This window comes from Myxine glutinosa, chromosome 5 (assembly GCF_964187855.1).
Source record: "Myxine glutinosa chromosome 5, kmMyxGlut1.1, whole genome shotgun sequence".
NCBI lineage: Eukaryota > Metazoa > Chordata > Myxini > Myxiniformes > Myxinidae > Myxine > Myxine glutinosa.
The window spans coordinates 197,976,821-197,992,008 of record NC_136265.1 but is presented as its reverse complement, the minus strand read 5'-3'; the positions used below and the strand labels follow the sequence as shown (position 1 = coordinate 197,992,008).

The 15,188-nt window shown below is 44.3% G+C and overlaps 1 protein-coding gene across 1 annotated transcript in view; it reads right to left on the bottom strand.

Annotated features, from left to right (window-relative positions):
• Positions 1-1,442: 1,442 nt before the first annotated feature.
• The window catches only part of LOC137426529 (MAM domain-containing glycosylphosphatidylinositol anchor protein 2-like), a 491,190-nt gene continuing 477,444 nt past the window's right edge, over positions 1,443-15,188 (bottom strand). Inside the window, exons 17-18 of the mRNA XM_068115127.2 lie at positions 3,028-3,139; positions 1,443-2,783 (exon numbers count right to left, since the gene is read on the bottom strand). Coding sequence (XP_067971228.2) covers positions 2,701-2,783; positions 3,028-3,139 — 195 coding nt within the window. The 3' untranslated portion in view covers positions 1,443-2,700. The remainder of the gene's footprint in view (positions 2,784-3,027; positions 3,140-15,188) is intronic.

Below are 15,188 nucleotides of genomic sequence, written 5' to 3'. Positions count from 1 at the left end.
GCCCTCCCTCCTAGCTGCCATCTTTGCGCACAGTGAGACCATGGCGAAGGCACAGCTGCACACTGTAGGTGGGAATTCAGCGAATGAGGGTGAAGTGATTCATCAGCTGTAACTGGTTTTTGTTCTAATTTGGAAAGGGACAAGGGGTGCAGATATTTGATTACATGCTTTTCTCTAAAACGCACCACAGTGCTGATGAATGAATACCATGTGCAAGGGGTTCTGATTAATCCTAAATTCTGAACTGAGTCATCAGTTCAGAAAGACGTGAGTCATCCAGAAAAGTCTGGCACAATAATTTCGCATCCAGGTAACTTACTGATATGCAAGACTACTTCCTGGTAAAATAGGTATATTAGGTCCACCAGGAAATGCAGATGGAGTGGATAAATGGAACATGTTCTTCAGAGGATGGTCTCAGTCGTATGCCGATACCTGAGGCCGATTATTTTTCTTCTTGCATATGGCAAATAGAGATGCAAGTCCATGTCTAAATTTATTAGACAATAAATGCCAATTTAAAAACAAGAACCAATACACCTTCGACTCTTGAGGATGTAGCAGACAGATTTAGCATTAGGTGGTGTTCAATGCAGGGTTAACATTTTATGCCGAATACAATATGCCTTCAGGTAATGATTTCCCCCACTCTTTTGACTGCAACAACCTCTAGGGCAGTGATATGCCCTCTCTACCCTTTCATCATTATGATCATGTTTTAGGATTTGCTTCATGTTTTACATTGGGAGTTCATGTAGTTCAGACAAAAGTTGGTCCTGTTGTAAACCAACCATTCTTTACCTGATGATGGTGGTTCAGACTAACCTGGCATTGTGTTTAAAAAAGACAGTTTTTGTTGTTGTTGTTGTATTTCCCCAGAGATTTCTCCCAAACAAGCTGATGGTACGGAGACAGCCGATCGATCTCACAGGAGCGACCCAGAGATCCCTCACATCCAGGATGGTGCACTCCGCCTTCTTGAAATCAGGGCCACAATAGAGTGAGAGAGAGAGAGTGAGAGAGTGACAGTGAGAGAGTGACAGTGAGAGAGTGAGAGTGAGAGTGAGAGCGAGAGCGAGAGCGCAAGAGCTTGAGCAAGAGCGCAAGAGCGAGAGCGAGAGTGAGAGCACGAGTGCGAGAGCGCAAGAGCGAGAGTGAGAGCGCAATAGCGAGAGCACGAGGGAAAGAGACAAGAAGGAAAGAGCGGTCCCTATGACCGTGACCGCGCTGCGCTGACGAATCTGAGAAGCAGGGAAAAAGGGGGAAGATTTGGCTCCCGACTTGCGTTGGAGGGTATAACCACCACGAAGAGGCATCCCTGATAGTTGTGATAAGTTATTGTTAAGAACACGGGCCGTGATGATGCCGTGACATCACAGTGCTGCTGACTAGGAATGTAAGTGCTAATACCAGCATGAGAATAACTTGCAGAACTCAATTTGTGTGTAGGGGAAACAAGTACATGACCTTTGCCTTTATTTCAACACATTTCATCTTCACAAACATAATTCTTCCCTATTTGTTCTTTCCCCACAGCATTATCATACAGTCATGATTCTCTTGCAACCAAATGCAGCACGGCCCCTTTTCATCACATTTGGATTAGCACCTGAGCATTGCAGCTGTGCGCGAAATAACGTTGTGCCATGGCCGGTTTATTGAGGCTCAAACCAGAGTTTGCCAACACTGTGCAGCTTTGGTAGTTCGGGCAAGGCAGCTGGGATAGTGGCCCACCTACCGACCCCCAAACAACACTTGAGACAATATTTCTGTACACCAGTAGCTCTAGTCATTTCCCCAGTATCTTAATCTCAAGAACCAGGTGGAGTTCATTGTTTCCACAGTCTTTGTTCTTCTTTTTTTTGGAGGTGGGGTTGCGGGGATGTCTTCTACCCTGTGTCCAGCTCCCACTGTCATTGTGCCTTTGTGCATTTCTAACCACAATAAACAGCAACAAAAAGCAACATAGAGGAATAAAATCAACACATCGGCTAGTTGTTTTTCTTAAAATTCTAAAAAAACAAAACCGCAATGATTTATCTTCCGTCCAATCACAAGTAAAATGGCCACTATTTTGTCGACCGATGAGACGTTTTTGTTTCCGGGGCTGTTAGTTGGCCGATGTGAAATGGAGTACATTTTGCCAACCACGTCCTCAACCACAACACTACCCCCCTCTTCCTCCCCATTAGAATTACGGTTGCATTCACATCAACCTTCACTGCGGGCAGGGAAGAGGTTTCCATTCATCTCTGCAGGCTCCATGTGGCCCTTGGGTGCAGCAGAGCAGCTGGCAGACCGCAGGGCTCCAACAAACAGGCCTGCCATGCACTCGGAATGTTGGCAAGCAGCTCTGGCTGCCATAGGTGGTCTTGCTCAAGTCTGGCTCTTAGGCCTTTTCCATGAATTAATTGCAAAATATCCCCAACAGAGCTTCCGTGCATCTTCAGCATATGTTGTGCAGTCCGGACATTTGGAGAAATGGTTCTCAAAGGTGTTATCAATATCAGGCACTTCTTCAGCTTGCCATCTTTGTGTGCACCTTGTGGAGACTGTTTAAAAAAAAAAAAAAATCTGATGTACAGTGTGTTGTCTCTTTGCGGCAACTCAATGTTTTCTGATTCTGCCCGATGCTGATTGGGCATACGATGCCCTACTGCCCTTCACGTGGAGCTCAAAGTAAGTCACAACCCACAGCTGTCACCTCTGGGTGAATGAAACAATAACGACTGGCAGAAGTATGGTCATCCTGCTTCTTGCGGCAGCCACTCTGCTTCTCGCTGCTGCAAGATGCACCGCACGCAAGGATGAAAAAAAGAAGTAAGTTGCATAGTACCATAACCTTTTGCATAGAAATTGATAAAGGTGCTTCAATCAGATAAAATATAAACTAAAAGAGCTTTTTTGAGATTGCCCAGCAACAACTCAAGGTAAATTAATTAAGGTAAATTAACAAGGAGCTGCATTCATGGTGGAGCATCGTTTCATACAGTGGGTGAAATGAGGTTGTTTGCAATTATTGCTTACTAGATATGACTGCCCCGGAAGCTGCATGATGACAAAGCCCTTCCATGATGGAGACGTCGTCGACGAGTAGGCGACCAAATGTGCCGCTTCCACGCACCGCTTCAAACACCAGCTTCCAACAGCACAAAGAAGGTAGATATAAACCCTTTGCACACCTCATACGGAAAACGACGTCTAGTCGCTCTGCCATCAATATAGAAATGATGCCCAGCTCATGAATCCAAGGGCATGGCACATCGGTTGCAGGTACAGGTAATCTTAAATGACCTTTGGTTTATTCACATCATCATGCTCACACAAGCTTCTCACACATATGATGCACATGACCTTGATTATGAGCCCCACTGGATGCACACTTAGCTAAACAAGAAAGATTTGGACTAGAATTCAAACATCCTTGTTTGGGCACAAGTTGGCACCCAACGTCCTTAGAGCGTGGTGCTATAGGTATTGGACTTACCTGTGAGCCGTCTAGTCTGGGTTCGTTTCTTAACCAGACTTTAATGAAGGTGTGTCTACAGCATTATAAAACAAGGTGATGGTGAAGGATGGCACCGGAATTTGAATTTGATCTTGTGTACCTGTTCATAAACCTGTGTCATGATTGAAAAAAAATAAAAATCAGGTCCGTGCATTCAAATATCAATTTTAATAACCAACTACGTTTGTGTAAATTGTGCGTTGCACGGTATCAGGGGCATCCATAGGGATGAAGTTCCTTCGAGTTCTTGAAATATTTAGAGTTGGGCAAAGAAGGAAAGGTGAGAGAAAAATGGTGGCAGGGGTTCCAGATAATGACATCATTACTATGAGTTTCCCAGATGCCCTATCAGTTCATATACCCACAGTCACCTTGCTCTTCCATGAGCCTCGATCTTGTAGAAAATAATAATTATTTTGAGAAAGTATTGAAGGCAAGCAGCCAAAAATTGACCCCTCTCCTTCCCCAATTTTTTTGTCCACCATCTCCCACCCCTCAGACTAGATCGAAGATGGAGGACATTAAAAGGAGTTCCGTCCGATCATCCGTCCATAAAATATTTTTTTAAAACCGTTGAACATTTATCTTTCATATTGCAGATATGTATTCATCATTACATTATTTCAACCTGATTATATCCTGGCGGTGATTGGCTGCATTATTTTGCCACAACAACCACCTAGGCAACTTGGCTTGTGTACGTGACATTTCAAAAACCGTTCACCATTTAGTTTTCATATTGCACAGATCTATTCCTCATAATCACCCAAAAGGCAGGGGACCTGAAATATCAGATCCTTGTGCTTTCATATATGACCCTTCCCTCCCCGAAATAATTTCTCTTCCTCCCCCAACTTCACATTTTCATCTCCAATTTCTCCTTCTACCTTTCACCTTTCATACAACGTTATACTCCCTGTAGACAGCAAAAGAAACAGATATGATGACATTACTATTAACATAAAATACGTGCATGGCTACAATACTGGGTACACTTTTACGCATGAAATAAAATGCCCTCAATTTAAAAAAAATGAACTGAATGAAAAGACACCTATGGTTTTATGTTGTAGCAAAGAGTCTTGAGGACCTGCAAAAACCTGATTTTCACATTATATCATGCACTTAGATTTGCGATGGTTGAGTAATCAAGACAAAAATTGAATATTTTTGAAATAAGATGTTACATTCTCACTATGTCAATTTTTATTTCATTGTATTTAAATATAAATATATGCATTGATGATCAAAATTGTAATTAAATGGAATGTTTGATGTCTAGTATGTCTCCTGGTGTTGTTTTTTACATTTTCTAAAATTCCTTGAAATGTGCAATGAGTGGGAAAATAAGTGATTTGTGCAATAACGCTTGGTGTCCACCAAATTCACAATAATTGTGATGTCAGTTTCATTTTCAAATCACGAAGGACTCGTGAAATGAACTTGGTGTGCAGGTTAAGAAATACCTTAAGAAGATTGCCCTTGATGCTTATTCAATTGATCAATCAGAAAGTTAATTTTTTTCGTGATAATCTCGTCGTATTTTTTTCGTGTCTGCCCCGTTATGCACGAATCACATCCCAGAAAAGGTGAAAAAACCCGCATCGCTCGAAACTTGATTATGTGTAACGCGGGTCCCATTTGTTGTGATAGCAAAGCAGTCTCTCGCTGGCAGACGACCACCCGTTTACGGATGACGTCAGAACTTGTTTTCGTGTCCTCCGGCGCCGCGTTATGCACGAATCCAGCATACGAAGTGCACTCTTGTATTCATTTTGGTGAAAATGAAGCATGTAGCAGGTCTGATGCTTCAAACTAGGATACTCCAATATATACGGAACAACATAATACAGCATACTTACTGTTTCCTGAAACTTTATTTTCCACTCAAATGTAACACTTAGTGTACCCAGTATTGTAGCCATGCACATACACCTAATATGTTTATGGTGCCAAAGCAATAAGCAATGACTGAACTCAACAATCAATTCAATGATTCAAAAACTTTCAAAAATCATTTAACTATAGAAAAAGAAACTGAATATTAATCAGTCTGCTGGAAAGAAATTGACAACTGTGTTGGATGCATCGATGGCATATTGCATATGGATTTTCTTGAACACAGGAGAGATATAAAACATAGTATTGTGGTGATTTTATGGGGACTATATAATGACACTTGGTAGAGCGCACACCTCCGCCAGGCTGAACAGTTTACGTTTTGTATCCACTGATAGGCCGGACCTGGATCCAGAGCTGAACCGACATTTTATTAGCGTGTTCTTGTCACATATCCAGCTCATTCACCATGTTTTGTCATAATCCGTCCATAACTTTTTGAAATATCCTGCTTTATATCGTTTTTGGCCACGTCTCTCAATGGTGAAGATCTAAAAAAAAAAAAGATTTTTTTTTTATAGAATCCGGATCTTCACCAAAATCTAATCAATTAGTCCTCGTCACACACTCAACCTCTCCACTGAGTTTCGTCCGAATCCATCACCAACTTTTTGAGATATCTTGCCCACAAAGAGACAAACAAACAAAGAAGAAAGATGTTGTGCATAGCATGTTACATGCAAACTCCATAAAACAAATTTGACTTTAAAAATAATTGCTGGTTGAATTCAATGACCAAATTTCAAATCAATCGGATCAAAATGGACGTTTTTAGAAATCCGGCCTATGTTGACCTTTGACCTTTAGACCTCAAAAATAATTGGTGGTTGGATTCAGTGACCTGATATGCAAATCATTTTCAAATTTCAAATCAATCAGAAAAATATTGAGGATTTTGGAAATTCCACTTAAGTTGTTGACCTTTTGGCCTATTCTTACCTCAAAAATAATTGGTGCTTGAATTCATTGACTAAATATGCAAATTATTTTCACATTTCAATTCAATTGGATGAAAATTGACAATTGTAGAAATTTGGCCGATGTTGACCTTTTGACATAAAAACAAAAGACTTCTTGCTTATGACCAACTCTACCATTTGGTGAAGTTTCGTGAAGATCGGTTTAAAATTGTGAACTGTATGCGACTAACAAAGACAACAATAGCCTCCTCTATGGTTCACCCTAAAAAATCACCAATAAACTCCAATACATTCAGAACTCCGCTGCCCGTCTACTCACCCATTCCCGAACCCGTGACCACATCACCCCCGTCCTTTACAAGCTTCACTGGCTCCCCATCCCCCAGAGAATCCAGTACAAAATCCTCCTCTTGACATACAAAGCCCTCCATAACCTGGCCCCATCCTACCTGGCTGACCTCCTCTCCAGACACACTCCCACCCGCAACCTCCGCTCTGCTGGTACCAACCTCCTGACCCCCCTCCATCCGGACCAAATTCAGATCCTGGGGGGACAGGGCCTTCTCCATCGCTGCTCCCACCCTCTGGAACTCACTACCTCACACCATCAGAGACTCCTCCTCACTCACCACATTCAAAACATCACTAAAGACCCACCTGTTCAACACTGCATTCAACATTCAACCCACAGCATCTAACCCCTGACTATCTCTTCTCCTTCTCCCTCCTTTTGCTTTAAATATTTCCCTATTGATTCTTGTCTTTTTGCAATTGTTGTTTTCATGTATTGTTATGCATTATGTTTTCCACTCTGTCAAAGCGCCTTTGGGCTTCTGGAAAAGCGCTATACAAAATAAATGAATTATTAATTATTATTATTATAACAGACAATAACACACGCGACCAATAATATACTTGAAAAATCCGCAAGTAACAAACAGGGGGAAAGATAATGCGCAAAAAAGGCATGGAGTTTTCAGGAATTTATATATACTAGGGCATGCCCGTACTATATCTATATCTAAAATTATATCCCCCCCCCTCTATTTACATGAAATGGTTTGGTCCAAAGCGAACGGCTTGCGAGTACGGTGACAATCCCCCCCCTCTATTTACATGAAATGGTTTGGTCCAAAGCGAACGGCTTGCGAGTACGGTGACAATCCCCCCCCTCTATTTACATGAAATGGATTGGTCCAAAGCGAACGGCTTGCGAGTACGGTGACAATCCCCCCCCTCTATTTACATGAAATGGTTTGGTCCAAAGCGAACGGCTTGCGGAGTTTGGTAAAGAAATCGCCATCGCGTGCACAAACGCGCAGGAAAGCGAATGAATCGCAAATTAGTTTTAATTAGTTTTAAAACATAGTTTAACGGCAACATAGTTTTCCAACGTGAAATAAATGAATACGCTCTCAAATGTGCCGTCCGATGCAGAGTCTGTTCGCCACGTTCGGCACACGTGATAGCTCGCTGCTCTCTGATTGGTTGAATCGTTTTTTGGACATAGCTCGGTAACTACTTCTCCGATTAATATGAAACCTTGAAAAGGCACATCCTCGGGTCCCCAGCAATATACCTGGCAAGTTTAAAGTATATCGGACCCGTGGTTGTCGAGAAACAGCGGTCACAGACATACAAACATACAAACATACAAACATACAAACATACAAACATACACACAGAGATTACTGGAATTATAGATAGATATATAAACTGAACATCAAAATTAACTTTTCACTTTCATTTTTTGAAATGTGCAGCTTTACAAACGTTTCTTCAATTGTGGCTGATTATGTAATGGGAACTTCACTTCAATCACCTGGTTGATCAACAATGGCATGCTTGAGTGGTTTTGCATAGGGATCTTTCCCTTTAAATAATGACCCTCATAATGAAATCCTTCAGTTCTCGTGGTTAGACATTCATTTACTGCTGTCTATAGTCACTCTAGAGGCTTCAGACAGGGAAAACAACAAGAAAATTCAGATGCCACGCCTGATATCTGAACAACGTTTAAGGGCAATTGGGATGCTTGAGGCTGGGGTGTAAGCCAGCGAACAATTGCCCAACGTCTTGGTTGCTCACAGCCTGCAATTTCCAACCTGGCCAGGTGTTACGGTGAAACTGGATCTGTGAATGATGGTCCATGAAGAGGAAGACCACGGGTAACCAGCACAAACCAAGACCGCTGGATTGTGCTGCAGCATCATCGTGATCGTTTCCGCCCTGCGACGCAAACAGCTGCAGTGACAAAAGGTTGCCACAACAACCGCATCAGTGTCTCTACTGTGCGGAGGTGCTTGGGAAGTCGGGGCCTGGTGGAAAGACGTCCTTGCAGAGGTCCAGTGTTGAATGCAGTGCATCGGCAGAACAGATTTTTGTTCGACGTCTTGCATCGAGGAGATCAACATCTGTCAATCGGCAAATGCTCATTCCAGGCTTGCAGGAGTGGGACAGACTTCCCCAGGACTGCATCAGACGCCTGGTACAGAGCATGCGTCGGAGGTGTGCAGCCTGCATCACAGCTCAGGGAGAACACACACGATATTGAGGACTGCTGTCATTCTGTCCTTAACTGTTAGGATTGTTGTGTCCATTCCTGTGCCATTTTGTTTTGACTGTATTCAGGTGCGTGGCTTTGTGTTGTTGTGCTGTGACCTTTGTTGCACCACCCCTTGTGATGTTCATGCTTTTGTTTTTTTGTGATTGAGGCAACTTCTTGTTCATTGACATGTGTTTAGTAAACATAGCTGAACTTTACCTCTGTGTTCAAATATTTTTCATTTTTGCGTGGAGGATTTCAATGAGTGTCCTTCTAAAGATTTGATAAGTTTCTTTTGATGTTGAGTATTTGATGTATTGAGATATGAGGAAGTAAAGGAAGAAGAGGAAGAAGAGAAAGAAGAGGAAGAAGAGGAAGAGGGAGAGGGCGAGGAAGAAGAGGAAGAAGAGGAAGGAGAGGAATAAGAGGCAGAGGAAGAAGAAGAACAGGAAGTGGAAGAAGAAGAGGAAGAGTAAGCAGAAGAAGAAGAAGAGGAAGAAGAAGAGGAAGAATAAAGACAATGGGGACAGAGCCGGTCCATGGGGTTCAATCGGCACTCTGACCATGACTGCGCTGCTCTGTCCAATCCGGGCAGCAGGGAAGAATGAAGATTTGGTCCACGACTTTCATTGGGGGTACAACCACCACGAAGAGGTGTCCCCGATAGTTGCTATCAGATTGTTAAAATATGGTTTGCTTAAATCAGTAATCAGTTCATTTTATTCTTGCATATTTTTTTCCTTTACATATTTATCACTTCCAAATATACATTCTTATTAATTGAAAAACAACAACACCTTGGCATTTTATGGAATATCATGAGAATCTCGTCCATAGAGCTTTATGAATGTCCTTCATGTCTGAGCTGAGACACCATATAATATTAGTTGTCACGGCTGCTTCCTCTTCATACATCTGCATGGCTCTGCACAATTGAGGGTTCATTCGTTCACTTCAACGTGAAGCCACCAGTTATCCATCATGCCTTTTTTGTGTCATCTCCACGCCGCTGGCTCTCCAAGCCTCCCTCGTTGTTAGCGGGCAGGAGGGAGGAGAAAGTGGATCTGTGGCTTTGCCACCTTCAATAAACCCGACTATTCCCAGCCCCAGGATTTTCGAGCTTCAGAGCTCCATCAGAGTTGCCTTTCTCCTCCGTATTCTTTTTCTCCCATCCATTGTTCTCCTTTTGCTTTTCTGTTTCACGTGCAGATGATATATTTGCTTGTATTTTGTCTCATTATGAATTCATTTTATTGCCACTGCTGCTGGGTTTTTGGAAGCAATTTCTTCTTTCCGGCTCATGTTGTCATGCATTGACAACACCTTGGCAGTGCTATTCCTGATCTTCATCAATGATGTCTCTGTCTCTCTGGAAAATCCCCTTTATCTATTTACTGATGAACCCATCCTTTGCCGTGACATCTCTCATCCTTCAGACAGGTAGGCAGCAGCCTATTCGCTCTCTTCAAAAATTGACAAAATTACAAACTGGTCAAACACTTGGAATATGTCTTTCTACCTTGACAAATCCCCATGCTCTCACCCTGTCTCTCTAAAAGGATCATCTGGCAAATCCTCCCATCTACTTTCTTAATCCTCTCGAGGAGGTTGAGTGACTCAAACTCTTGGGTCTCACTATTAGGTATGATTTTTCATCTTAGACAAACCACATTCTAAGTTGGCTTCCAACGCCATTTGCCGACAAGGCACCGTACGTTGTGCAGTCTTTCCTTGGCACACCTGAACCCCTATCCACATAAGGCCTTAATCCACAGCTTGGTGGATTGCTGCTCCCCTCTCTGGGCTGGTATCCGGTAGTCTTTCTGTCTTCTACCACCTCTTTTTCTGGTCTTGCACCCTTTGCTCTTTCCATGCTTTGTCCACCTCAGGCTTCTGGAGGGCACATACTGTCCAACAGCCACCCCCTTCTGGTGAAATTCCCAAAATCCAGAATCGCTACTCACCTCCACTCATTTGTTCCTCTTTTTCCTTTCCATCAACTTCCACATTCTCTTTAATGTAATTATTCCCTGCAGGTATTCAAGACAGCTGTTTACCACCATCTCAGATCATCCCCCATCCAAAATCCATGAGCTTCCCATCCACATCAACCCTCCCACTAAACCCCAAGCTCGGCTCTTTCCAAATTTGCAGCTTTTCCTTCCTGAGAGTTTGCGTCAGTATCCATCTTGTCCGCTTCCGGTCCCTCGAGCGACGGGGCTTGCTTTGATCTCTCCACGGCATCAAAGTTTGAGTGTTTTCCCGTTCGTTTCTTTGTCAAATTTCCGCTGCGTATTTTGTTGTGTATGTGTTATTGTGTGTTTCTATTTGGTTTTGGTTTTGTAGTTGTTGCAAATTTGTGTGTAATTAGTCGTTTCTTTGTCCGCGCCTCGTGCGGCCTGGTGTCTCGTGCGGCCTGGTGTCTCGTGCGGCCTCCTCGTCTCGACTTGTGCCCCGCCCCCTATATTCTCGTTTGTTCTTTCACCTCTGCTCCTGCTTTCTCAAATCCACGTTCTCACTTAGAGACTTTTCCCGGATTGTTTTCATGGTTTTGTTTAAATATTTATTAAAATCTGTTTAAACCGCAGCGGTGATCCCGCCCCCCTCCCCCCCCCCCCAGGATTTCCATGTTTTAAACGTTTCCCAGTGTTTACCCTGGATAAGAATAGGTACGCCGTATCCCTGCGTGTCGTACGAGGCGACTAAGAGGGTTGGCGTCAGGAAGGGCATCCGGCCATGTAAAAAACATTGCCTCAAAAAGAGAACCATGACAATTACAACTACATGTGGGCAGGGTACAGCCCGAAGTGGAGATCGGTTTCTCAGGTTTGGGACATGGAATGTAGGGACAATGACAGGGAGATCAGGAGAAGTGGTGGAAGTATTGGTCAGAAGAAGAGTGGACATATGTTGTGTGCAAGAGACGAGATGGAAGGGAAGAGGTGTGAGAATGGTGAAGGGTAGGCAGGGACAGAAATACAAGTTTGTGTGGCAAGGGTGCCCGGAGGGCGTGAATGGTGTTGGTGTCCTGTTTTCTGAGGAGTTTGTAGACAGTGTGGTGAGTGTGACTAGAGTGAGTGATAGGTTGATGATGGTGAAAATGATGATTGGAAAGCTCTTGGTGAACGTCATCTCGGGATATGCTCCGCAGGTTGGTCGGAGCGATGAAGAGAAGGACAAGTTCTGGTGTGCGATAGAGAAGCTGATGGAAAACGTGAAAGATGAGGAAGTTGTTGTGGTAGGAGGAGACCTAAATGGACATGTGGGAAGGAGTATGGATGGTTTTGACGGAGTTCATGGGGGTTACGGATATGGTGTGAGAAATGGAGAAGGTGAAAGGATTTTGGAGTTTGCTGATGGAGCTGATTTGTTGATTTGTAATACTCAGTTCCAGAAAGAGGATAATAAGCTTGTTACATACACGTCAGGTGGGTCGACGACAACCGTTGACTACCTGATGGTGCGTAGGCGAGATAGGGGGCACCTCCGAGACACAAAGGTGATCCCGGGGGAGGAGGCTGTTTCACAGCACCACTTGGTTGTCTGCAACGTAAGGGTGAAAGGTGCGAGGAGAGCTCGGCGGGTGAAGTACCAACCGAGAATGAAGGTGTGGAGGTTGAAAGAGGTGACAGTAAGGGAGGCATTAAAAGAGAGGCTGAGTAGGGTCGAGGATGATGTGGTTGAGCTTGAAAGTGGTTGGATGTCAATGAAAGCTAGTCTGTTGGGAGCCGTTGGTGAGGTATGTGGATGGACAAAAGGACCACCGAGGCACTCGGAAACATGGTGGTGGGATGATGAAGTTGGAAAGAGGATTGACGAGAAGAGGAAGAAGTTCAAGGAGTGGCAGAAGGCGAAGGGTACGGGAGCAGAAACAGCAGAGCATGAAAGTTATAAGGCAGCCAGGAAGGCTGCAAAGAAAGAGGTAGCAAAGGCGCAGGAGGCATGTAGGAAAATGTTCGGAGAACGCTTGGATTCGGAAGAGGGTCAGAAAGCAGTATTCAGGATTGCAAAGCAGATAGCGAAAGAGAGGTGTGATGTGATGGGGGTGAGCTGCTTGAAGGATGAAGTGGGACAAATCGTTGTCGACCCAGATGGAATTAAAGGAAGATGGAAAAGATATATGGAAATGCTGTTGAATACAGAGAATGAATGGGATGGCAACATAGAGAGTAACCCAGTTTTAGGACCGGCAGAGAAGATAACTGAGAAGGAAGTTGAGGAAGCGATAAAAGCAATAACCACCTTTAGAGGCCATTTTTCCCCGCAAAGCGGGGGTTGGCCTTTTTCGGGAACCGTGGATGTTGTTGTTTTTTGGTCCCCTTTTTGAAGCAATGTTTTACGGCTGGATGCCCTTCCTGACGCCAACCCTTTTTGCCGCCTTTAACGACAACCAGGGAATTACCAGTGAACTGGTACTCAATTTGCCGACCTCGGAAGGATGACAGGCTGAGTCAACCCCCCTGGCGTTAATTCAGCGATTGACTGGGATTCGAACCCAGGATCCTAGGATCCTAAGCCGGCACCCTAGCCGCTAGCCCAACACCAGGGCTGCGATAAAGCGATAAAAGCGGGATAGCGATACCGCTAGCGATACCGCCAGCGGGATAGCGATAGCGATACACCAACCGATAAAAGCAATGAAGGGTAGAAAAGCGGGAGGGCCGACGGGAGTTGTGGGAGATATGTTGAAGGCAGCAGGAAGTTGGGGTGTGAAGAGAATGACAGAGATCTGTAATCTGGTGGTGAAAGAAGGCCGCATTCCAGTGGCTTGGGAACTGAGTACCCTCGTCCCTCTATACAAGGGGAAAGGTGACCCTCTGGAGTGTGGCTTGTACTGAGCGATAAAGTTATTGGAGCATGGAATGAAGGTATTGGAAAGGGTGTTGGAGAGGAGGATAAGGAAGAAAGTGAAGATCGACGAAAAACAGTTTGGATTTATGCCAGGAAGAGGAACGACAGACGCGCTTTTCATTGTGAGGCAGTTGCAGGAGAAGTACATGGAGAAGAGGAAGAAGTTGTTTCTTGGGTTTGTTGATCTGGAGAAAGCATTCGATCGGGTTCCACGCAAAGTAGTGACATGGGCATTGAGGAAGTTAGGAGTGGAGGAATGGTTGATCAGAGTAGTGATGGCAATGTACAAAAGAGCGCGCACAGCTGTAAGGACGAAGGACGGGAACAGTGGTGAGTTTGAGGTGAAGGTGGGAGTGCATCAGGGGTCGGTACTAAGTCCACTACTATTTGTAGCTGTGATGGAGGTGCTGGCTCAGAACGTAAAGGAGGGTTTACCGTGGGAGTTGTTGTATGCAGATGATCTGGTGTTGATTGCGGAAAGTATGGATGGACTGAAGGAAAAGATGAACACGTGGAAGGAATGTATGGAGACAAAAGGTCTGAAGGTGAATATCGGAAAGACGAAGGTGATGGCAAGTGGTAAAGCATGTGGTGAGGTGGAAAGAACTGGGAAGTGGCCCTGTGCTGTGTGTAGGAAGGGTGTCGGAGTGAACTCCATTCAGTGTACAATGTGCGCTGAGTGGGTTCATCAAAAATGTAGTGGTCTGAGAGGGTCATTAACCAGTGTGGCAGCTACATTCAAATGTAAGGTGTGCACAGAGGGAGCTGCAGATGGAGGAAATATTGAGTTGGATCTTGGAGACGGCGTGAAGCTGGAAGGTGTGAAAACATTTTGCTACCTCGGAGACATGCTGAATGGAGAAGGTGGATCAGACTCGGCAACGGTTGCTCGAGTGAGATGTGCATGGAAGAAGTTTCGGGAATTGAGTGGCATGCTGATGATGAGGGGAGTGTCGTTGAAGCTGAAGGGAAAGGTGTATGCTGCATGTGTGAGAAGTGTTATGATTTATGGGAGCGAGACATGGGTAATGAACGTAGAGCAGCAACGAAGGTTGGAAAGGGTGGAAATGCGAATGGTTCGACGGATGTGCGGAGTATCGTTGAGAGAGAGGAAGACAAATGATGAATTGCGAAAGATGATGGGAATAGAGCCTGTGATTGATGCTGTGAAGAGGAACAGGTTGAGATGGTTTGGTCATGTGTTGAGGAAGGATGAAAGTGACTGGTTGAGAAGAGTGATGGAAATGAATGTAGAAGGAAGTAGAAGACGGGGAAGACTGAGAAAGACTTGGCTAAAGATGGTGGAAGAAGAAATGCGGGCAAGGGGGTTAACAAGGAGAGATGCAGAAAATAGGGCAAAATGGAGAAGATTGTCATGGGGACCGCAAGGCTAACCCCTGCTCTGGCAGGGAAAATGGCCTTTAAAATGCATGTTGTGTTGTTGTTGTATCCATCTTGTCCTATC